The sequence below is a fragment of the Podarcis gaigeae genome (assembly GCF_964106915.1).
Source record: "Podarcis gaigeae genome assembly, chromosome: 4".
Lineage (NCBI taxonomy): Eukaryota > Metazoa > Chordata > Lepidosauria > Squamata > Lacertidae > Podarcis > Podarcis gaigeae.
Window position 1 is genome coordinate 48,928,498 of NC_139677.1, and position 22,513 is coordinate 48,951,010.

Consider the following 22,513-nt stretch of genomic DNA (forward strand, 5'->3'; position numbering starts at 1 on the left):
AATCCTGCAAAGTGTAACCAAGCAAAAAACACAACACCAATAAGCCAGGCCAAGAGAAGGGACAAAGAGTTGCTCTACCATATGTTTGCGTGATTTCTATGAACTACTAAGGCAGAGAGAGAAATTTGCTTCTGTTCAAATCGATACACTTTAGAATGTGGCAATACCACATCCACAAAGATGCCTACCGATTATGGTGGTATAAGATGGAACACTTTCCAGTTTCAATAAGTACTGTGAAAGACCAGAAACTAAATCACAATGGATTGGCATAATAAAACTACAGTGCTAAATGTTTCGCCATATTTGCCCAGCAGGAGGCTCTCTTGCTACACGCTGCATGAGGCAATTCTCCTCCTGGACTAAGGCACTCAGTCATAATCAGGAAGTAGAAGGCAAGAATGTGACGATCACGCTAGCACTCAGGATGACATGGTATTAGAGGCAGTGGATCGTTTTTTCCAGCCTAGACGAATCACTCAGCATCATTTAGTCCTCTAACACCAACTCATTTACCAATTCACAAGTTATCCAATAAGAGGAGAGAGAGGAAAGCTCTTCCTTTAAAATCTTTACACAAATCCCCTCCTCCCAACTCAGAATTCATAAAGGTACCAAACCAGAAATTAAAAGCCAGAAACAAAAGTAGCATAATTTTACTCACTATAGTGCTGTGCAAAAATTTTCTTCTGTGTTGGTTTTTCCCCCTGTTAATGAGAGAAGAAAATGCATTAAAAAGTAAAAGGTAAAGGACCTTTACCTAAAGTGCATTAGAAAGTGATTAAAGGAGGAGAAAGTGTCAGTGAAATTCTCATTGGGTTAGGGTGGGTATTGCTATAAGTACTTTAGCTTTGAGGTGGCTAAATAGTTTAGTGAGTGCCTTTATTTCATTCTTCAAGTCATCTCTCCAGCGATCTGCATTCTGCAATCTTCCCAAATGCCTGCTGTTTCTGAGGCTGCCTTCCACACACCAGACAGCTGGTTGTTTTATTGTGAAATCTTTACTTTTAAAGAAATAAGTAAAAAACAAAGGGTAAAAGATATAATTTAATCTGTTCAAAGAACAGTTTAATCTAACACATTGTACTCAGATGTAAATCTCATTGAATGGTGATTACTCCCAGGTAAGTGGGTGTTGGATTGCAGTCTAAAACTGCTCTGTACAGTGGTACCTCGGGTTAAGTACTTAATTTATTCCGGAGGTCCATTCTTAACCTGAAACTCTTCTTAACCTGAAGCACCACTTTAGCTAATGGGGCCTCCTGCTGCCGCCGTGCCGCCGGAGCACGATTTCTGTTCTCATCCTGAAGCAAAGTTCTTAACCTGAAGCACTATTTCTGGGTTAACAGAGTCTGTAACCTGAAGCATATGTAACCTGAAGCGTATGTAACCTGAGGTACCAATGTACTTAGTATCTGTGTATTGGCTGAGCAAGAATAATTTATACATGTTCCCCACTTATTTGTTTTAATCCCCATAGCTTCAATCCAGAAATGCTTACCGTACATCAGTGCTTATCACTAAATTTATGACAGCTCTTGGGGACAGCAAGAAAGACTGGGTTGAATGCCTCTGTCTCCCAAGTAGTTTGTTGACATTGTTCTGAAGATACGTGCAGACCAGCATGGATTACGGTGTGTGCAATTCTATGTAATGGGTGCAGGATTTATTTTCTACCCAGTACCACACATCTCTTTTTGTGTGTGTGCATCCAGCAAGGCGATCTGTATCTTGAATGTGGCTTCTGCATATAGATTGCCCTTTCAGGGTTGGGGTGCATGTTGGACTATAGGTTTCCCATAAAATCTGCATCTCTAACCACCTTAGATGTGGCCTGCATATATACCTGAATAGCACTGAGGCTTGCAAAAGAAAAATAAATTAAAGACATAGGCCCATTTTCTTGGGAGGTGACAAATCCAGCATATTGACATTTCCATCTTTATTTTCATGTGGTAAGGCATTTATACAAAATCGTGACACCATCTGGGAAAACAGTATTTTTGAGACAGTTCCTGTATCATACAATGTCAGGGGTTTTATTACAGGGACTACACCTCACCATGAAAGTGAGGTGGTAGAATCACCGTATAGACTACAACACCTCAAACTTAAATGCATAAATTTGTTCCTCCAGGTGGGGCGTGTAAGGGCTGTGTGACAAAGGACAAAGACCTGACTTGGTCAATGGTATTACAAGGAACTTGAATTTTTTTTTTATTAAAGATTTTTTTTGTTTTACAGAAGTAAGTGTAATGTCTTTCATATTTTTTTCCATGTAACATTTTTACAAATCCGTTTCATTTGTTGAGACATTAGGGGGAGGAAAATAAAGAAGGGGTGGAGGGAGGGAAGATGGGTGGGGGTGGGGTCGGGTGGCAATGTTTCTGTTATACTTGAACACCACAGGCTCGGAAAGGAGGAGGAACCCTTCTCCTGAGCAGCAACAAGCCCAGCAGCTGGGGAGTTAACACATTCCCTTCCCCAGGTCCTCCCACTGCCTTAACACACCCCTGCAGTGGTGCTGATGCTTCCCACCAATTGCATGAGAGAAACACAGCCCGTCTCTGTTTCCACAAGGTTCCTGAGTGGGAGGAAGGGACAAGTTGTTGCAAGGGCATCCTATTTCACTCCAAAGGCCTTTGATGCCTCATCTGATTCATGGTGAGCTTCCCAAAATGACTTGTATCAATTTAATCAAGTTTAACTTGCAAAACACCCTCTAAGTCTAAAAGAATGCTTGGAAGTGTAGCTTGCTCAAGAGCCTGAACATTCTGTTTCAGCGCCCTCACAAGACTATAGTACTCAGGGTTCTGTGAAGAGACACAGTCATGGGCATAGCCGGGGTGGGGATGGAGGGGCAACTGTCCCCTCTAAATCAATAAAAATCAATAAAAATACATAGCAAACTGAGGTTCTGCCCACCCCCACCCCCACAAAAGGCGTGCCTCTCCCCAACAAAAATCCTGGCTACGCACATGGACACAGTGACTATTAAACCAGTTGAAGTCTGCAGTGTAGATACATCTTGTTAACAGTCACCAAGAAACATAATCAACAACCCCATATGGCAAGCTTAAAGGTACTAGTGCCGGGGTATCCAACATAATGTCCTCAAGATGTTGTTAGACTACAACTCCCATTAGCCCCAGCCAGCACTGCCAATGCTAAGGGGATGATGGAAGTTGTAGTCCTACAACACCTGGCACCTAAGGTGGAAGAAAAAGACTCTATAATGTACAGTTTTAGGCGGCAAACCTATATACACTTCCCTGGGTATAGGTCCAGCTGAACTCAATAAGACTTACTTCTGAGTAGACATGTATAGAAATGTGCTGTTAGAGAACAGAAAAAGGTCAAGAACGTCAAGTGAGGATAATGCTAACAGTGGTGAGTGGTTTGCAAAAAGAGGAAGGGTTAAGAGTACGTTGCAAACCTTAAAAAAGGGAAGGGTGTGAACTGAACAAAATGCTACTTTTGGAGGCTCCTACATAGATAACAGAAATAGAAGTCTGAGAGAAAAGAAGGAGGTTCACATATAGTTTCTGTTCTTCTCACACTCTGCAGATTTACAAGTCTGTAAAATATAGATAAGTGAAGAAAGTTACACTTAATGGCCACTGCTTCTCAACAGGGAAGATGGGCCTCATTCGGAAAAATCAATCTGGGTTTCTTGGCCTTCTTTTCAGGCTTCTTTGAGCCTTGTGTCATATTTCAAAGGGGGAAAATGTGTTTTCTTTACTTGAGGGCTCATTTTTTCCTTACAGGTGTCACTGCCAGAGTATGTGTATGAAATCTTTTAAAAAGGAAAGAAAAAAATATATCTATAACTACCTTTAATTTCGAAGTGGCACTGGCAGGCACTGCTATCTAAGCTTTTGACGATAAAGCTTTGCTGAAACACACACATTCCTCTCCCAGTTTTTTGGGCAGTGGCAGTGGTAACTAGACTTTAAGGAACAAGGCATTTGAGTAAAGGGTGTCAGGAAAATAAAGGGAGTGCAGGGCAGCATTTGACAAATTAGGCAGCTTCTTCCTAACAAATTATGTTTAGAATAAGGAAAGACATAGGTTCTAGCTACCCAGAGACAAATTATAATATAACCTGCCTTTTATAAAGTGTCCATTTGCAATCAAAGGCTAATAGGTTGATACCTGAGCATTGCTTAATAATATTTCAGTTCCTCATTTATTACAAATTATTTCTTTATTAATCTATTTCCTCCCCCCCCACCTGATTCAACAATAACAGAATACTTGTGTGAACAGCATTATAGAGTCAACAGCTGTGAACCTGAAAAGCAGAGAAGCTACTGATCCCTTCAGATCACAGCCCCTAATACAGTACTGTTTCTTAGCACAATATTCAACTTTTTGTTTAGGTCTGAGACCCACCTGTAGCCCATACATGCCTTTGTGGACATTTCTTAATATTTTACCAAAAGGTTTATGTGGTAGCTGGCTGCTGTTGGGACCCACAATAGGTAGGCCACAAGTCTAACTCACACATTTTAAGACTAGTGGGTTTGTTACCTCAGGGAGGCTCCTTTTGTATTCACTGCAGTGGAACATTCTGGGCATATGAAGCCACAACACTCTCTCTCTGAGAGCTGTTTAGATCCAGGGAATTGCCTCCATCCTCTTGTGCAGTATTATGGGTTGGCTGCACACCTCTAGTACCTCTGAAGAGGAACCTACACAAGGAAGCTGTGTGGGCTAGTTCCTTTTAGGATATTGCAAACAGGTGTTGTCAGCTGGCTGCAAAAGAGAGTGTGCCCTGAGCCATAAAGGGCACTCTTCTTTTTGACATAGGGGTTAACACTTGCATGATGCTACTCATTTCTTAGTTATGGTACCCTATGTATCTCATGGAGTGTTTGTGTAGGAAGTTCCTATGCAGACAGGCCTTCAGTATATCCTTCAGTACCTGCGCTTTAGTCATTAACAAAACATCACGCTTCAAAGTCTTCCCTCTAAAAACAATCTCTGGGGAATGCCATGCTTCATCTGGTAATGAATACGTGAGCTTCCTCACTGCTTTCCCCAAAGAACTGCTGTTAAAAGATAAATGAATGGTAAAGAATGTTGACACTGGGACACAGATTACTCTTTGCACAACTATAGGAGGGCAGCAAGCGGGCATCAGAGCCTCCACAAAATCTTTGTACGTGCTGATTTTCATATCAGAAACATATGTTTGCAACTTTTGTTCTTTTTCAGAATTAGTAAATTAACCAAATTCAAGTCCCTTTTGATGATGTGCAGATTTAAGCTATGGGCTGCTTAGGGGAAGAAATTAACAGGATATACAGAATTAGACAAAATAAAGTCCTGACTGTTTCCCTCTCTAAGCCTCTATGCTGATTTTCATAAACCATCACATACATATAATGAGATATATATATATATATATATATATATATATATATGGTTAAGAAAACTTCATGTGTATGTGTGGGTGGGTGTCTAGTAGGCAGCTAGGGGGAGAAAATAAAAAATATTTATACTAGTGTAGTAATTCTTAAACAGTGATTACATAGAAGAAAACACAGCCAGAATATGATGTTCCCTCTTCTGTGTCAGTAGTATGACCTAAATTTTTTCATGTGTTGAAAGATTTCTTACAACTTCTGGCAATTTGCTGCGAAAAATGTATTGTTTACTCTCAACTGTGTGTCATTGCACAATTCCAACTGAATTCTCTTGTGATTTACCATTGAATTCTTTCCCTGCTTTTTCCAGTTTATTATTTTTTCTATTAGACTTACTACACAAAATCTACAATACCCCCCTCCTGGAAGAAAATGGGCACAAATAAAAGGGCATACCGCATTGGGAAGTTTCTTTACTCAAGCCCTGTTATAATGAAATAACAGCACTAGTAATGGTAATAATACAATTTAATATATATGCATTGCATGGTTTAATTGTATTGGGCTGTGTGTAACCCACCTTGGGATTCCATGGTGAAGGCCAAGTTATAAATGCCTATGAACGAACTAATAAAATCAGCCCTGGAAGGGACTTATAACAAACGAATACACAATGCACGAACATATACCAGCAGTTCCCATTTATTTCAATGGGGCTAGCGCAGGAGAACTTCCCATCGAATAATTTATGCCTACAGCAACTGTTCCCACCATAATCGTTTACATTTGCAGATGCACTGACTGCTTTAGATAACGTAAGCCAGCATTTATGCCAGCTGTATTTTTGTGGGTATTGATTTATGTGAGGGTGTATAATGATGAAATGAGTCTAGGAGGCTGTAAGTAATATAAGAGGTTTATTCCCGTTCCTTTCTTACAGAGGAAGCGCGGTAAGAGTGTGCGGGAAATATGGGCCCATTATGTCCCGGTGCCTTGGCTTATTGTGGTTTATAGGTTGCCAGGGCAACACACTCAGCTACCATTCCCTTCCCCTCCCCGCCACGAGACCCTCATGCTGCTCTTTCAGCTGCCACTCCTTTGTTGCCACGGGCGCTGGAGCAGAAAGAGAATGCGAGCGTTGTTTCTGATTGGGCCTCGCCGAACCTTCCTTATTAGCATATGAGGACGGAGTATGACAGGCAGGACGAGAGCCGATTGGCTGAGGCTGGAGGTGAGGCTGTGGGGTGATCCCGGCAGGCCGCTAGCTCTCGGACTTGAGCGGGAGTCGGCTCCGGGAGGCCGCGCGCGCGCTCGTGCTCGAGTGTCCTCCTTTACCCCTCGCGGTGTCGCGCGCAGATCCGTGTCAGCTTCGTACTGCTCCCGTCTCCTTTTTTGTCCTTCCAGACGGCGCGCCGCGTGTGTGCAGCTTGTTTTTGCTGCTGCGCTGGGGAGCACGCGGGACCTGCGTGTCCAGTTTGGCCGAGGGTGGTGTTCACGCAGCCGAGGCGTGGAAAACTACCGAGTGCACTCCCAGTTGTACATGATTCAGGCTTGCCGGGATCTTCCCGTCGTAGAAAGTCGAGGCAGATGTACTTGGCAGCCCTGCCAAATGTGAAATAAGAAGCCAAGTTAGGCTGCCAATAAGATACAAATAGAAACTAAAAGCACAATTTCAACCCCCACCCGTGGGTGAGAAAGGGATCGGACGAAATTTGCTCGCCATTTTTTTCCAGATTGGGGTGGGGACGTTACAAACCTTCCTTTTATAGGGAGAAGAATGACGACCCAAAAACAACAACCCCGGGGTGTTTGTATTGTATCGTTTCTTCTATCTGGGCTCGAGAAGTAACTTTGCATTCATGCACGTTTCCCAAAGAGTATTAAGTCCCACTGAACTAAGTGGGGCTTGCTTCCAAGTAAATATGGATGTATGAGAAAATGTACATCTCTCTCCACACCCCTACGGTCTGCTAACTGACTGCAACCGATATTTCTTGCCATGGAAAACCTGAGTAGTCTGTGTTTAATAAAAATTCTCTGCTCCCTACAATCTGCATAGGTCTATATCAGGGTTGATGGAGGGGGGGGGGAGTATTTAAAGCTGCTGGACCTGCAAGAAACAAAACTGGGATGGGGAAGTTGTGGCCCTTCAGATGCTGCTGGACTACAACTCCCATCACCCCAGGCTATTAGTTATGCTAACTCCAAAAACAAGGGTGGGGGCTCCCATTCCTCATCCCTGGACTATAAGAATATAGTGGAATTTGCACTTAACTTGTTTTTTTTCTATTGTAAGCCACCCTGTGACCTTACCGTGAAGAACAGATAAGAGATGAAATAAACAAAGCCCTGCCTGGAAGCAACAAGAGACTTCTTTCATATTTTCTTGTCTGGGGTAAGGTGAGGATGAAAAGTCAGTGTTGGTGCATTTTGTACTCTTTCACCCCAAATCTTTCCTCTGGGAGATGGAAGCAGCTGGGGATTATTTTGATACAGCAAATGGCTCAGTGGGAAAGGGTCAGAGCTTTCCTGAGACTGGGGGGGGGGGGGAGAGTCTTGTTAGACTAAAGTTAGAAACTCAAACAAAAAAAGCAGTTGGTCCCCAGTCGGCTGCCCCACCCATTGCTCCAGCCTAGAAAGGGTTAAGTGGCTCCTCAGAGCTGTCTCCACATTTCCATTAAGAATGAAACAAAACAAACAAACAAAACCGCCCACTGACTGCTCAGCATTTCCCTGCCTCTTATCTGGATTGATCCCAGGAAAGAAAAATAAACTGAATTCTGTTTCTGGAGACTCCTTTTCTGTGATAGGAAATTGTGTAGGAACAGCAAGATGGCCTTTTGTCTGGGATTAAAGGACATCTTTACTTCTGAAGAGGTGTTTGGGGCTCAGTCTGGTGCAGTAATGGCCTCTCACTACTCCAAAGTCATCGTCACTCTGCTGGGCTTGATGGCATACTCCACCAGGGCAGGCCCAGCTATGAGGTGGAGTACTGCTGCCAGCATCAGTGCCAATTTCAGGCGAGAAAATGCCAGAAATCAGGGTGATCTCCCCAAAAACTGGTGCTGATTTCTGGCACCACTTCTCCATCCCTGGGGGACACAGCCGGTCACAGCAGCAGAGTAGGTGGTGCAGGAGTGCTAGGCATGGTGCCTCAAGTGGTGAAAAAGGAAGTGCCCCCCTGCTGCTGCTGCTGCTACTGCTGTTGCTGCCGCCACCACCAGTGCCGCCATACCTGCTGCTGCCACCGCCACCCACACAGTACACCCTGCCACATACCCACTCCTGGCAGAGAAGCAGCACTGCCATCAGCACTCATTTGAGATGAGTTCTCACTCAAAATAATGCGACATCTTGGAAGAAGTAGGCAGGGCATCTGTGGGGGTGCATCTTGGGGGTATTCACCACCTGAGGCTACAGCTGACCGGGTTGAGAGTGCGTATATGAATCAGTGCTGGATTACCAAATGGGCAAAGTAGGCACTGGCCAATGGGCCCCACACCCCATGACAACGGAACAAAATAATATTGATATGATCTTAAAATAACATTACAATCAAACTTTCTTAGTTCAATTTTATCCTGCCTAGGGGCCTCCACAGGTTTAATCTGGCACTGATACGACTTTCCTAATCCACCAGCTGCCTTTTACTTTCATGCCAGCACCAGCCAGGATACTGCCTTAAGAGGAAGCAGAGACCTAAGAGGGCAGGGTCAAACCCGTAAAAGCCACCCCTGCTTTGTTTTGCCAGCTTCTCCCCTCTGCCACTGCATGGAGGCCTGGTAGGGCCCTCTGCCACCACAGGGAAGCCAAATGAGACTTGCTGCTGCCATGGCCTGGCCCCTCAAGATTGGGGGGCACTCAGCCCTGTCCTCACATATGCCCCCCATAGTTGGTGGCGTGCTTCTGTGCCAGGGGTGAATATGTGGCGGGGCATTTCCTATTTCACCACTTGAGGCAAAAGAAGTACAGTGCTACCCCGGGTTACATACGCTTTAGGTTACAGACTCCGCTAACCCAGAAATAGTACCTCGGGTTAAGAACTTTGCTTCAGGATGAGAACAGAAATCGCGCGGCGGCGGCAGCACGACAGCAGCAGGAGGCCCCATTAGCTGAAGTGGTGCTTCAGGTTAAGAACAGTTTCAGATTAAGAACGGACCTCCAGAACGAATTAAGTACGTAACCAGAGGTACCACTGTACTACCCTGTCACTCCTGCCCCCCCTCTACTGCTGCAACCTGCACAATGTCATCTGCTGCATCATAGGAGCCAATTCCTAGGGTGTGAGATCCCTTTGGCCCCCCAATAAAATATTTGAGGGGGCTGCCCCGCCAGTTGATAGGCATTGCCGTTCAAATAGTGTGTGCGCCCCGCATCATGTGATTGATTTCGGGTGAGATCACTCTGTCGCTGACTTCGAGCATGATCTCGCCCCAAATCGGCGCCAATGCCTAGCACCGCTTCTCCACTACTGGCGGAGGAGCCCCCTTCGCCCCAGATACGAGCTGGGCTTCTCGGAGCTGCCTTCTTTTCCTTTGGTCTCCTCGTGGGGTGTGGGGCTATGCTCGACCATTTCCCTTCCCCCGGCTGCCACTAGCAGTCGCCGGGTACGCGCAGCTCCCTCCTTCCCTCCTGGGTGCCGCCGGGAGAGAGGCGGAGCCGCCGCCGCCGCCTCGTCCCCGGTGTTACATGTGGTCACTCGGACTGAGACGCCTCCTCCGCCCCGCTTCACTGCAAGGGGGTGGCCCTTGGAAACACCTTATTTTAACATACACGCTATAAATACGACTGGCTCAGAGCATGGGAGCAGAGCTAGAAGCAAGACACCGGGACGCTCACACAGCCGGCCAGACGCAGCCAGTGTAAGCCGCCGCTCCGAGCCCGGTGAGTGAGCGGGGAGGTGGCGGCGCGCTGCTCTACGCACCTCGGCTTGGCTTTGTTCATTTGCCGGCTTGCAGGCGAACAGCTGTGCGGCCTTGGGTGCCTTGTTTCTGGGGCTGGGTCAGGTCGACGGGGCGGGGAAGGGGGCTCGGCCACGGCTGACGAGCAGAGCTTCCTCAATCCAGCTCAGTCTTTTTTTTCTTTTCACTGGGTGTCTGCGGGGACTGGAAGGCAGTTCTCTTTAGGCGGGAGGAAACCCGGAGTGAGCCGCGGTCGGCTTCCTCTCGCAGGCTCGCCTGTGTCGGTATGCAAGCGGCTGGGGTGGGTCTGGCGGGAAAGGGGTCTGCAACGGAAACAAACGAGGCAAGAGGATGCCGAGTTTCCAGCTTCTCCGGATGGGAGCCTATTGCCAACTCTACCGAGGGCAGACAGCAGTTTTTCAGGCTCTTTGCTTCTGCTCAGAAGCACTTTCCATTAGCTCAGAGGTTTTTTAGAACGAAGATCTAGAGCCGCGGAAGTACTGGCGGGCGGGTGGGGGCAGGGAGACGCTTATTCAAGTGGTTTCCTCGCCCACATCCCATTTTCTCTCCTGGATGGAATAAGATCTGGGTTTGAACGCAGCTCTAAACGTTAAGAAGGTGGGGGACGGAGCACAAAGCAAGCTTGGGGTCAGAAGAGGCTGAGGCATAAAGAAAGGCTTGGAGCTGGGCGGGAAGCGGAGGGAGGCTTGCTGCTGCTGAGGGTTTGGGGCAAGGCACGGGGCTGGTCCTAATCGCCATCTTTTGTTCTCTTTCGCAGCCACTCCTTGCAGCAGAGGCTTCCTTGCTTCCAGCCGGCAACTACTTACTGGGAAGCTGGGCGGAAAGACGGCTTCGTCCTTGGCAAAGAGATACCTTGCGCCAGGGGGAGAAAGAGCCGGCACGCTCGCTTTTTTTCTCTGAGAAAGGAAACCAAAGGCGGGAAAGGAAAGCAGCAACTTTTCATCAGTTCGGCGCCTTTTTAAACTCGGGCCTCGCCTTGATCCCGTCCGAGCAGCTGCTCCTGCTCCCCGAAGCCTTGCTCGGCGCCCTTTTCCTCCTGCGACAGCAGCAGCCCGCCTATACCTGCCGCGCCTCCGCTAGCCGCCAGGATGATGCAGATCTGCGAGTCGTACAGCCAAAAGCACTCGCTCTTCAACGCCATGAACCGCTTCATCGGGGCCGTCAACAACATGGACCAGACGGTGATGGTGCCCAGCCTGCTGCGGGACGTGCCCCTCTTGCTGGAGGAGCTGGACGCGGGCGGCGGCGGCGGGGAGCGGGAGGCCTCGCTGACCCCCAACGGCGGCGCCTACTGCTCCTGCAGAGACATGTACAGCCACTACGTGCTGCTCAAGTCCATCCGCAACGACATCGAGTGGGGCGTGCTGCAGCAGGCGAGCGAGGAGGCCGCGAGCCGGAAGAAGGACAAGCTGAACGGGGGCCCCGGCGCCGTGGACATTAGCCGAGGGCTCCCCGAGGACGAGGAGGTGGAGGAGGACCTGGAGAAGCAGTTTCACTACCACTTGAGCGGACTGCACACGGTGCTTTCCAAACTGACGCGCAAGGCCAACGTGCTCACCAACCGGTACAAGCAGGAGATCGGAGGCAATAACTGGGGACACTGAGCCAGGGAGGGGAGGACGCGGCCAGCCTGCCTGCCAGCCTGCTTGCCTGCCGGGGTGAGAAAGTCAGAGGACGTTTGAGTTTGTAAAGGGCTAGGGAAGAAAGTGTGTGTGTTTGTGTGTGCTGAGTGCGAGAGAAGCAAATGCTCTTATGTGGCTTTGTAATTGGAGCAGAGAAGGAGCATTTCAGGGGCCAGTGGCGAGCATTACAGGAGATGTAAAATTGTATGTGTCTAGGGGAGAAGAATGTGAGGGCGGAAGGGACTGGCTTTCTTGCTAGGCATATCCTAGTGGGGTTTTACTGTTGGCAACGCTGAACATCCATGGAGGCGGGGTGATGAATCTCTGCCTGGTGTAGCAGGCATAACCAGGTAGTCGAGTATAATATTTCCAGATTCTGAGGACACTGAATGATGTACAGTGGCCCAGGCCAGTTACTGAAAGAGTGTGTTTGTAATCACTGGAAAACTGTGTGTGCACGCACATGTGTGGTGGCGGCAATAGTAGTGGCGATTGCATCACTTCTTTCATGTTTGCACTACTTTTGTAACGTTAATATATATGTATATAAAGTCTTAAGAATTCTCTTTGCATGCTCCTAGATCTGCAGGCGTCTTATTTTTTACCAACGCACAAGGATGTACATTCATTACTATTAATTAATATTTTTTTTTACAAGCGAGGTGAACAGTTATTGTTCTCCTTTAAGTAAAGTTACTTACCTTTCCACATTACATTGAACTGGTCTATATGAGGCTGCAATTGTGCTACTTAAGAACTATTTATATTCAGTTGCAGAGGATGGAACCAGTTAACTAATGTGTACCCCTATTTCAATGGAAAGATAAAAGGGTTCTCATTGTTGTACATGCATTGAAGATTTATTTAAAACTTTTTTTATTCAGATGTAGAGTATATTCTAAAATAAATAAGCAAATATATTGACTAAGATGGACTTCACTGGTTTTTATGTTGTGCCTCTACTAGAATTTAATGCCAACATCTATTTTGCAACACACAAACTGTATATGAAGCGATTCTTGACATTATCTTTTTCGGAGGGGTGGGGGGCTTGATCTAGTTCACTACAGGGATGACAGGCCTGTATTCCCCACTCTCCCCCTGTGGTGCACAGGGACAGGCCCATACTTATTTTGTACATTTATATACTGGAACACAAATGTCATACAAGGGGTTCTTAGGATCTCTGCCATCCATTCAGTAACCACATCCAGACCTGCTTTGCTTCCAGGCCATCCTCTCACTCAAGAGGGCATGAACTCAGAGCTCTATTATGCCCTGCTATGGATGGGCACTGTGCCCACTGTATATTGAACTGAGCCCTTTTAAAACCAGAGACAGTTTTCTCATGGACTTCAGTGAGAGGTAGATTGCCTGACAGTGCAAGTTAACTATCCATCTCAGGGAGTTGCCTTTCAAAGCAACACATAGTTAATTTAAAAGAACCTCAACAAGTGGAAACCATGTTCTCTTAGCTCTTCTTCAAGTTGAATTTACAAGTCAACACCTACAGTGAGTGCAAGATATTTATATGGATGCAGGTCAATCTTTTAAACCTAGTTATTTAAGTACCTTAAGACTTGGTAACTACTAATCAGATTTAACTCTGCAAGTTATTTATGTTGTGACATGGATGCTTCTAGACTGTTCTTGGAATCAACAGCTTCATTCTGTGTGGTATTTTCTAGTTTAAATCCAGGTATGCTATCTTGGAGTCTGAACCAATGTTTTCCTATTTTTTCAGAACATATACATACAGTGCATTGTGGTTATATTCATATGCACCCCGCCTAATCTGGAGACCTCTTAAACCTACTTTTAACAACAGAGTAGTTGTTTGGTCATTTCAGCAATACCATTTAAAGCTTTTAAAACAAAAAATGCCATATAATGATATAAACCCTTTAAAGATGCGGATGCATTTTATAGATTCAGATCTGAAAATTCCTTTGGGCTTTGTTTCAACTTTTTGACAATAATATGCTAATGCAAAAGCATTTCTGGCCGCTCTGGGCTATATCTTTGTGGGAAGTGGAAAAATAGAAAAGGTACATAATCCTGCTGAAACTAAGCACTCCTACGTGAGTAAAAATGATATAATTGCTCTTAAAATGGTTTTAAAAAATATTGTGTCTCTTGTAATAAAATGGCTTAAACTGAAATCTTATTTTAAGGTTACAATCCTATGTCTCCTCATCCAGAATTTATCCTAATACAATCAATGGTGCTTAATTTTGAGTAGACAAGTGCAGAATTTTTTCTTTGACTTTATAACTGGAAAAAATGTCACTATTAAGCCTTTTAGATGTGATGGCAGCCACCAGAGGTCGAATGGATGGCCTTACTCTATTTTTAAAATTCATACAATTTAAAGTTTTTAATTATTATTATAGTCAAACCAAGATTTTAACAGTTTTTATGGAATTCACTTTTATTTTAATATGTCTTCAACTTTGCTTTTTTAAAGTCAACATGTACTTTAATAATCCTGTCAGCAACAATGCAGACTTGGCTTTTTGGTTTTTTTTTTACACTACCCTCAGCAACCTTGAACAGTTAGGGATTGGGCAGGGCCAACTATCACCTGTTTTGGGTACTCTATGCTGGTCAGCAGGCTATTTAAAATTTCCCACCATGCATTGGAGCACTGTGGGAAGTTATAATGACAACCTATTTATATTTCCCACAATGCCCTGACACAGTTACTTTAGAAGTTCCAGGACATTGTCGGGAATTAGAAATGGTAGGTCATAGTCATCTGCCACTGGTCTCAAGTAGCACTGGCCTGGTTGGGAAGCACTGACATGGAAGTTGACCCTCAGAGGGCACTTTGTTGAGAGCATCCCCAAATCTGGAGTTAGTTCAGTTCCTGGGAATTCTTAACTTAGTCTTCAACTCTCTACAGTTTTCCAACAGTAAGTCCTCTGAAGTAGACATGGATGGGAATGCATCGCGAGGAAAATATCAAAGGAACATGGGGAGCCACTTCTTGGCAGGCTAGACTATTTCTCCATTTTGTTCAGCATTGTCTACTCTGACAGGCAGTGCTCTCCTGGGTCAAAAGCAGAGGTCTTTCCCATTACCTGGGATACCTCCTGTATGTAGACCATGTTTACCATCAAGCTGTTGTCCCTCTCCCTAAGCTAGATATGTGAGGTGTGTAGTTTGCAGAATGTCAGCCATGATGCCATTGCATTCTTTTCTACCTGAATCATTTTTAAGAAGTCAAAGAAAGTGCTTTTAGTTCATTAAGATACTTTTCTGCATACCATGCTAACATTGTTATTAATGGGTTCAACTAGTAATTGCATCACTAATAGCATAGTAGATATTTCTCACTGAAGTTAGATCTCATGAAACATTCCAACACTGGCTAGAGATGAAACAGAGATACTTTACTTTATCAGGAGTTTCCATATTTACATTTTTCTAAGCTGCCTTCAATTGTAACAGGCCCCCTCCCTGCTGGCTACTCAGCTTGCTGCTTGCTACATCCTGTGCAAATCAAATAAATTTTTTCCCTGGCCTTCTGATGATTTTGTCAACCTAGTTACTTGCTTTTTAATTTCCTGTTGTCTTTACTTGAGAGTAAAAACCTACCTTATATTAGCCAGTGGTTTAGACTACTGCCAATAATGATCAACATCTGCTGCCACTGTAGTCTTATGCTTCAAAAGCCAGAATTTAATACACTTAGGGCAGTTTCCAACTAACGCATTTTGTCAGTGCAAGGATTTCTGCTGGTGCAATGGAACTTCCCTCCCCCATTCACATGTGTTTTGGACCTCCCCAAATCTGCTCTATAGAAAACCCAATAACAGATTTAGGGGATGCATAGGTGGAGGAGAGAGGGAAATCTCCACTGCGCAAGCAGAAATCATTGCACTGATAGAACATGTTACTACATTGTATAGTTGCAATCCTAATCCATTACTTGGTAAAAAGTCTAATTGAAGTCAACAGCAAATACTTCTGAATAGACATAGTTAGGCTTGTTCTGTTAGGGAAAAATACGTGGCGTGTTGGCAGCCCTTTTAAAAGAAAGTTCCTAAGCAAATGCTCTTGGTAAGTTTGATTCATAAGAATATGGGTGTAAACAAATAGCCAATTAGTCAAGCTTTGGATTAAATGAGAGGTTTGCTATAGAGAAGATGCAATTAGGAATAGCATTTACAGAAAAGATATAACTGCAGTATTTTGCCAAATGCTTTGCTACGTTGCCTGGAGAAGATGAAATAACAGGCAGGGTCCAACAGACCCATACTGTTCTTTTTGTTTCAACCTGTTGCAAAGACTCAGTGAAACTGGGCAGCTTCAGACAAACCACATGCTTCATCCAGGCACCAGAAAGCAGACCTGACTAGTGAAAGAGTGAATGGAACTTTCTGGGAGACTTTTCACACTTCCATTTTATAGAGGAAGTCAGTAACTATTGGCAAAAGGCATCCACATCTCAGCCAAGTTGGAACAATGAATGCTGACAAGACATCAAAAGGGATGTTAAAATGTGTGTTTTTTTAAAGAGCCAATCGATGCAGGACAATGTTGGTCTTCCACGCCACAAATGTCTAGCATGCGTGAAGGGAAATACGAAGGCAGGCAGACAGACATTCCACATCTTGATCTTCCCCAGTATGTGACTGGAAAATGAACTGTACACGCTTCACAAGTAGGGTTAGCCAATCTGTAAACTTGGCTATTTGAAATGGAGTATAAAAAATGTAAGAGCTCTGCTGAATGAAACAAAAGGCCCATCTAGTCCAACACATCAGAGTGGCCAGCCAGATGTTTATGGGAAGTACACAAGCAAGACAGCAAGACCCAAGTGTGATAGCAGTGACCATTTGTGATTCCCACCAAGTGGTATTCAGAGGCATACTGCCTGTGACAGCATATAGCCCTTATGTCGGGTGGACATTGATAGCCTTATCGTCTATCACATGTCACATCTGCATCATGCACTTAAAGCACATAGCTTCCCTGAAAGAATCCTGAGAACTGTATCTTGCTAAGGGGGCTGGGAGTTGTAGTTTTGTGTAGGAGTGAACTACAGTGGTACCTCGGGTTAAGTACTTAATTCGTTCTGGAGGTCTGTTCCTAACCTGAAACTGTTCTTAACCTGAAGCACCACTTTAGCTAATGGGGCCTCCTGCTGCTGCTGTGCCACCGGAGCACAATTTCTGTTCTCATCCTGAAGCAAAGTTAACCTGAAACACTATTTCTGGGTTAGCAGAGTCTGTAAGCTGAAGCGTATGTAAGCTGAAGCGTATGTAACCTGAAGCGTATGTAACCCGAGGTACCACTGTATATTTCCCAAGAGTCTTTGGGGGAAGCCAAGTGCTTTAAATATATGGTGTGGGTGTGTCTGATCCTCTTTTAGAGCCATCCATGTTTATGACCAGTGGCTCCTTTGGGAGTGAGCTCCATAGTTTATCCAAGAGCTGCATGAAGGAGTAATATATTTTGCATGCCTTGAATCTTACAACACTCAGCTAGATGGCCTCAGGTTCTAGTATTATGAAAGAGGGAGAAAAAAATTCTATCCTTACTTTCCACACCATAAATATGGGCTGTGTTAATAGGAGCTGGATAGGCAAGGTTAGGCAGTCTAGCAATCTGGATGATGTCAGTCACATCTTTGACACCCTATGAAGCTCAGCCAGGTTTCTGGTATTGTAGAGAGGTATCATAGGTGCAAGCAATCTTGTTACATCTTCATATTATGCTTCTTCCTAAGTTCCCTCCTTCCCCAGTCAGTTAGACTTCCAGCATCTAGAGTCAATAGATAACTGAGCTGAGGCATCAGTTTACCATTTCAGATTAATGATTCACCAGCATAGTATCCTTTTATAAAGCCTGCTCTTCCAGATGCATTTTCCCATAGTGAGTTGTGTGTTCTTCAAAATGCTTGATTTGTGAGGAAAATGGCATTGTGTACTGTAGATGGCTTATGCCAGGCACCCCCAAACTCGGCCCTCCAGCTGTTGGGGGGACTACAACTCCCATCATCACTAGCTAACAGGACCAGTGGTCATGGATGATGGGAATTGTAGTCCCAAAACAGCTGGAGGGACGCGTTGGGGGGTGCCTGGCTTACACTTTCTGAAACTGACAATGACCACAAAGGACACTGTCACCAGCTACTTGTAGCTGCTCGCGTGACCCTACTGATTTGATTTGCTCATTACATGAGAGAACACAATGCCAATTGAATGATACTCATGAGGTTCCCCATGTTATTTACACACCTGTGTTGAGGACATTAAAAGGGGTTTTGGTGCATGTTCAAATTGGTGGCTAGCTGCTCTTGTAGTAGGGGAATGCAAACTGATTATACATGGTTAGGCCTTGCCCAGAGAAATTGCTGGAGGCTCAAGTTTCTTTAAGGCAGAGCTTTCCAAACTGTGTGTCGCAACACATTAGTGTGTCAACTGCAGTGTGTAGGTGTGTTGCACAAACACTCCCCGTGCTGCTCCTGGGGCTGGAAAGGGTTAGTTTAACCACTAGTTTGCTAGTAAAACTGAATTACTGTGGCACAAAATGATACAAAACTGAATTCCTATATCCAAAAAGTGTGTCAACAACTTGAAAAGTTTGGAAGCTCTGCTTTAAGGCATTCAGAGACAATGTGGCAAATGAGAAATACGCTGCAAGTCAAGTGAAAACAAATAGGTTGCAAAACATTTATCTGGCTCTAGTTGCATTTGGGTCTCATCATACCATTGCAACTGAGAAGGTCAATGCAGCTGCAAAAAATTACACATTTGATTAGGAAGGGTAATTTTTTAAAATTCAGAAGTCAGTTCAAATGTACAGTGGTACCTCGGGTTAAGAACTTAATTCGTTCTGGAGGTCTGTTCTTAATCTGAAACTGTTCTTAACCTGAAGCTCCACTTTAGCTAATGGGGCCTCCTGCTGCTGCTGCGCCTCCGCTGCATGATTTCTGTTCTCATCCTGAAGCAAAGTTCTTAACCCAAGGTAATATTTCTGGGTTAGCGGATTCTGTAACCTGAAGCATATGTAACCTGAAGCGTATGTAACCCGAGGTACCACTGTAATGGCATCGCCCAGTGATTTGAGGATCTGGTGATGTGCACTCTTAAAGCCTAGTTCCCACTTAAAGATATTTGCATTTGCGAGCCTTCACGGTTACAGCGGTTTACAAGAAATTTTCAAATCATCAATAAAAAATGTTAAAAACAATTAAAAACATTTTAAAATAATTAAAACTAACACTAAAAGAGATTAAAACAACAGCTACATGGCTTAATAGGCTTGATTAAACAAAAAATTCAAGCAAGCACTGAAAATAGAACAGTGAAGGTGCCTTTTTTTGCATTCCTCCTGTTTGGATTTTTGGGTTTTTGTAATTCTGTAAACCTTTGGGTTCCCTCAAGCCTGTTGCTACAGATCTTCAGGCAGCTGAGTTCACTATTACCCTATTTATGATGTAGATGCATAATAATCACAATTTGTCAATGCGTAGAAGATAATTATGAACTTTCTGGCAAAAGTGCATTCCTGTGCAAAGGTCCTCAAGCTGTGGTCCATTCAGGTGGTCTGTCTGATTTCAATATTCATATTTACTTTTAATTGATTTTTTAATTCCTTGTATGTATTTTATTGTATTATCATTACAATTCTATGGAATACAATAACATAAAGCAGTCAATAAAACACCATTAAAGACATACGGTATCTACCACAAAACATAACAATTGCTGTAAAAGAATCATTAAGTGGTCTGCCAAGACCAGGAGCAATTTTCAAGTGGTCCATGGGAGAAACATTTTGGGAACCACTGTTCTAGTGGCTTTTGAAGTGTTAGCAAGATATGAAAGCAACCTTGAGCAACAGGTTTGCTTGTCCTTCAAATCCTCATCCTTAGTCATGGCAATATAATAGTGTCGTTGAAAAGATTATCATATCACAAGGAGAGGATTATAGCTTTGAGTGAAGAATGAGCCGCAGGAAGAGCAGAAGAATTTCCAGCATGCACTGATAATTCAGAGAGCTGAAATGACAGAATAGGTATATAGATACGTGTTTATTTATTACATTAACACATCTTTCCTTGAAAGAGCTCAGGGCGGCATCTTCACAACAATTCTGATGTAGGGTTATGCCTCGTGGCTGAATGGGAGTTTTAGCAGAGTCAAAAGCCAGGGTAAAATGGTATGTCTTCAGCATTCACCAAAAGCTGTACAATGAAGATGCCAGATGTACTTTGGTATAGGGTGGGCACAGTGTTCTACAACTTAGGAGCTGCCCCAGAAAATGTCCTTTTGCCACCCCCACCCCCCTGAGCTTCTGAGGGCAGTGGAACAATCAGTAGGGCCCCATCTGCTGATCTTACCATCTGAGGGGATCTGTAGGGAAGGAGGCAGTCTCTCACACATTTAGGGCCTGAATTGTTTAGGTCTTTGAACAGTAACATGAGCACCTTAAGCAGGGATTTTAATGTAAGATTTTAATGGATCTCCAGCCAGTAATCTGGCTGCTGCATTTTGGACCAGTTGAAGTTTCTGAGTTGTCTTCAAGGACAGCCCCATGTAGAGTGCATTGGAATAATCCAGTCTGGAAGTTAGCAAAGCATTGAGTACAGTGGCCAAGTCATTTCTGTCCAAAAGCAGTAGTAAGCTGGTGAACCAGCCACAGCTGGAAACAGGTACAGTGGTACCTCGGGTTACAGACACCTCCGGAACAAATTAAGTTCTTAACCCGAGGTACCACTGTACTCCTAGCCCTGAAGGCCACCTGAGCCTCCAGTGACAGTGCTGAATCCAGCAGCATCACCAAGCTGTGGACCTGTTCCTTCCAGGGGAGTACAACCCCATCCAGTGTAGGCCTTCTTCCCACCTTCCAGATGGGAGACATAACAACACCTCTTTCTTTTCATGATTCAGCTTCAGTTTACTGGCTCACATCCATCCCACTATTCCTCAAGCACAGGTCTAACACCTCAAGCTTCTCCCAGTTAACATGGAATGGAGAGATAGAGCTGGATGTCATCAGCATACTGAGGGCACTTCACTCCAGATCTCCTGATGACTGCTCTCAGAGGCTTCACATAGATGTTAAATAGCATGGAGGACAAGACAGAACCCTGTGGGACACCACAGGACAACTCCCACGACTGCTTTCTGGAGCAGTACCACAGAAGCACAGTGCCTGCAACCCCAACCTCTCTGAGATGCTCCAGAAGGATATGGAGTCAACAGTGTTAAAAGCAGCTGAGGAGACAGAACAGTGTCACATTACCACCATCTCTCTCCCAAATGTCATCAACAAGGGCAATCAGGGCAGTTTCAGTGCCAAGACCAGCCTTGAAGCCAGACTGAAATAGTAAGGGGGGCAGATTTCAGCTAGAAATTTTTACAATATATAATGTATTCCAGGGAGGATACCTGCAAGTTATTCCCATGGCTAAAATGATAATGTTGGATGGATTACCTAGGAACTGGGATGCTGAGTCTTCAAGGTTGCTTAGCAAACCTGTGACTGGCATGTGAACAAACTTGTGATTAAATCCTTTGAACATTTTGAACCACTTGGATATCTGCAAATCAAAAATCTCATGATGCATAGCAGGAAGAGTCTGGAGGATATGTGGGAAATTATATTGCAAAATGCCACGTGAGTGTTTATTGGACTCCCCCAACACATATTTGGTAACCTTTAACAAAGTTTTGTTTAGCTATTTGCAGGTTACATTTTCGTACATTTGTGGGTATCTTAAGTACCATATTCTGAAAGTAAAGTGAACAGCAACCATCCAAACTAGAAATATGCTGTAAAGCAATTAGCAATTAAAACCCTATGTTTGTAATCACCAACTCAGTTTTGCTAAGTAGTCACTGTAACAAATTTGCTGTTAGATAATCATCACTGTCTGTTCTTTTTGTATTTTATTTCCCTGCCTCCACACCTCACAGGTATGGACAGAAACTTGCCGATTTAGGATTACACTCATATGATGAAGTAGACTGTGACCCATGAAAGCTTATGCATTAATGAATTGTTAAAATTCTCGCCCCCCCCCCAATTGTTTAATGTCTATTCAATGTTTATTTTCATAGACAAAACATAGGTATTAGGTACGCAAGTTCTATGATTCTAACCGGTGGTTTCACCCCTTTCACACAAAGCCTGAATGTGGATCCAAACCCTCTTAAAGAAAATGATGATGAGCATGCAGTATTGCAGCTACTTCTACTCATCTATGTAAGAGCAGATAAGAAATGTTATCCCCACATTGCAGATGAGGAGCTAAAGCTGAGAGAGAATGATTTGCCTACAGATGCCTAGTGAGGTCATGACAAACTTTGAACCAGTGATAATTGACAGCTCGGTCTCTTAGCTACTAGGCTACACTACCTCCCACCTCTTCCATTAATTTTAGTGGCTGTTGATTATACCACTTGCTTGAGTTCTCCTTCCACTCATTTGTTATTTGTCATATATGATGTTTTTCAGAGTGTTCAAAACACTTCATGCACATTATTGCAGCAATTTGTTTTACAGAACATCCCTGTAAAGGGTAGGCCAAAAGCTTTGTCTACATATTGCAGATGGGGAGCTGAGGCTGAGAGATAAA

The 22,513-nt window shown here is 44.3% G+C and overlaps 2 protein-coding genes and 1 long non-coding RNA gene across 5 annotated transcripts in view; 1 reads left to right on the plus strand and 2 right to left on the minus strand.

Moving 5' to 3' along the window:
- The window catches only part of LOC310842510 (uncharacterized protein), a 148,205-nt gene extending 143,458 nt beyond the window's left edge, over positions 1 to 4,747 (minus strand). For 2 of the 3 annotated variants that reach the window (XR_014563118.1, XM_083734635.1), the window contains exons 1-2: positions 4,396 to 4,527; positions 665 to 707 (exon numbers count right to left, since the gene is read on the minus strand). Coding sequence is in view for 1 of the 3 variants with exons in the window: in XM_083734635.1 (XP_083590761.1) it covers positions 665 to 707; positions 4,396 to 4,424 (72 nt within the window). In the remaining 2 variants the exon portion in view is untranslated. The other variant, XR_014563117.1, reaches the window with a different exon arrangement.
- Positions 4,748 to 6,060: 1,313 nt separating this feature from the next.
- On the minus strand, positions 6,061 to 10,412 carry LOC310842575. Its single transcript, XR_014563230.1, has 2 exons — positions 10,297 to 10,412; positions 6,061 to 6,974 (listed from the first exon to the last, which is right to left on the minus strand). It is a non-coding gene; the product is annotated as an uncharacterized lncRNA (long non-coding RNA).
- Positions 10,413 to 10,421: 9 nt separating this feature from the next.
- On the plus strand, positions 10,422 to 12,844 carry MID1IP1 (MID1 interacting protein 1). The gene is made up of 2 exons (XM_083734634.1): positions 10,422 to 10,557; positions 11,052 to 12,844. Exon 2 carries the CDS (start codon positions 11,383 to 11,385, stop codon positions 11,896 to 11,898), a length of 516 nt encoding a protein of 171 aa, XP_083590760.1. The 5' UTR covers positions 10,422 to 10,557; positions 11,052 to 11,382; the 3' UTR covers positions 11,899 to 12,844.
- Positions 12,845 to 22,513: the final 9,669 nt, after the last annotated feature.

Coding starts and splice junctions, on each gene's coding strand:
- MID1IP1 (XM_083734634.1), top strand. CDS start 11,383: ATGATGCAGATCTGCGAGTCGTACAGCCAAAAGCACTCGCTCTTCAAC.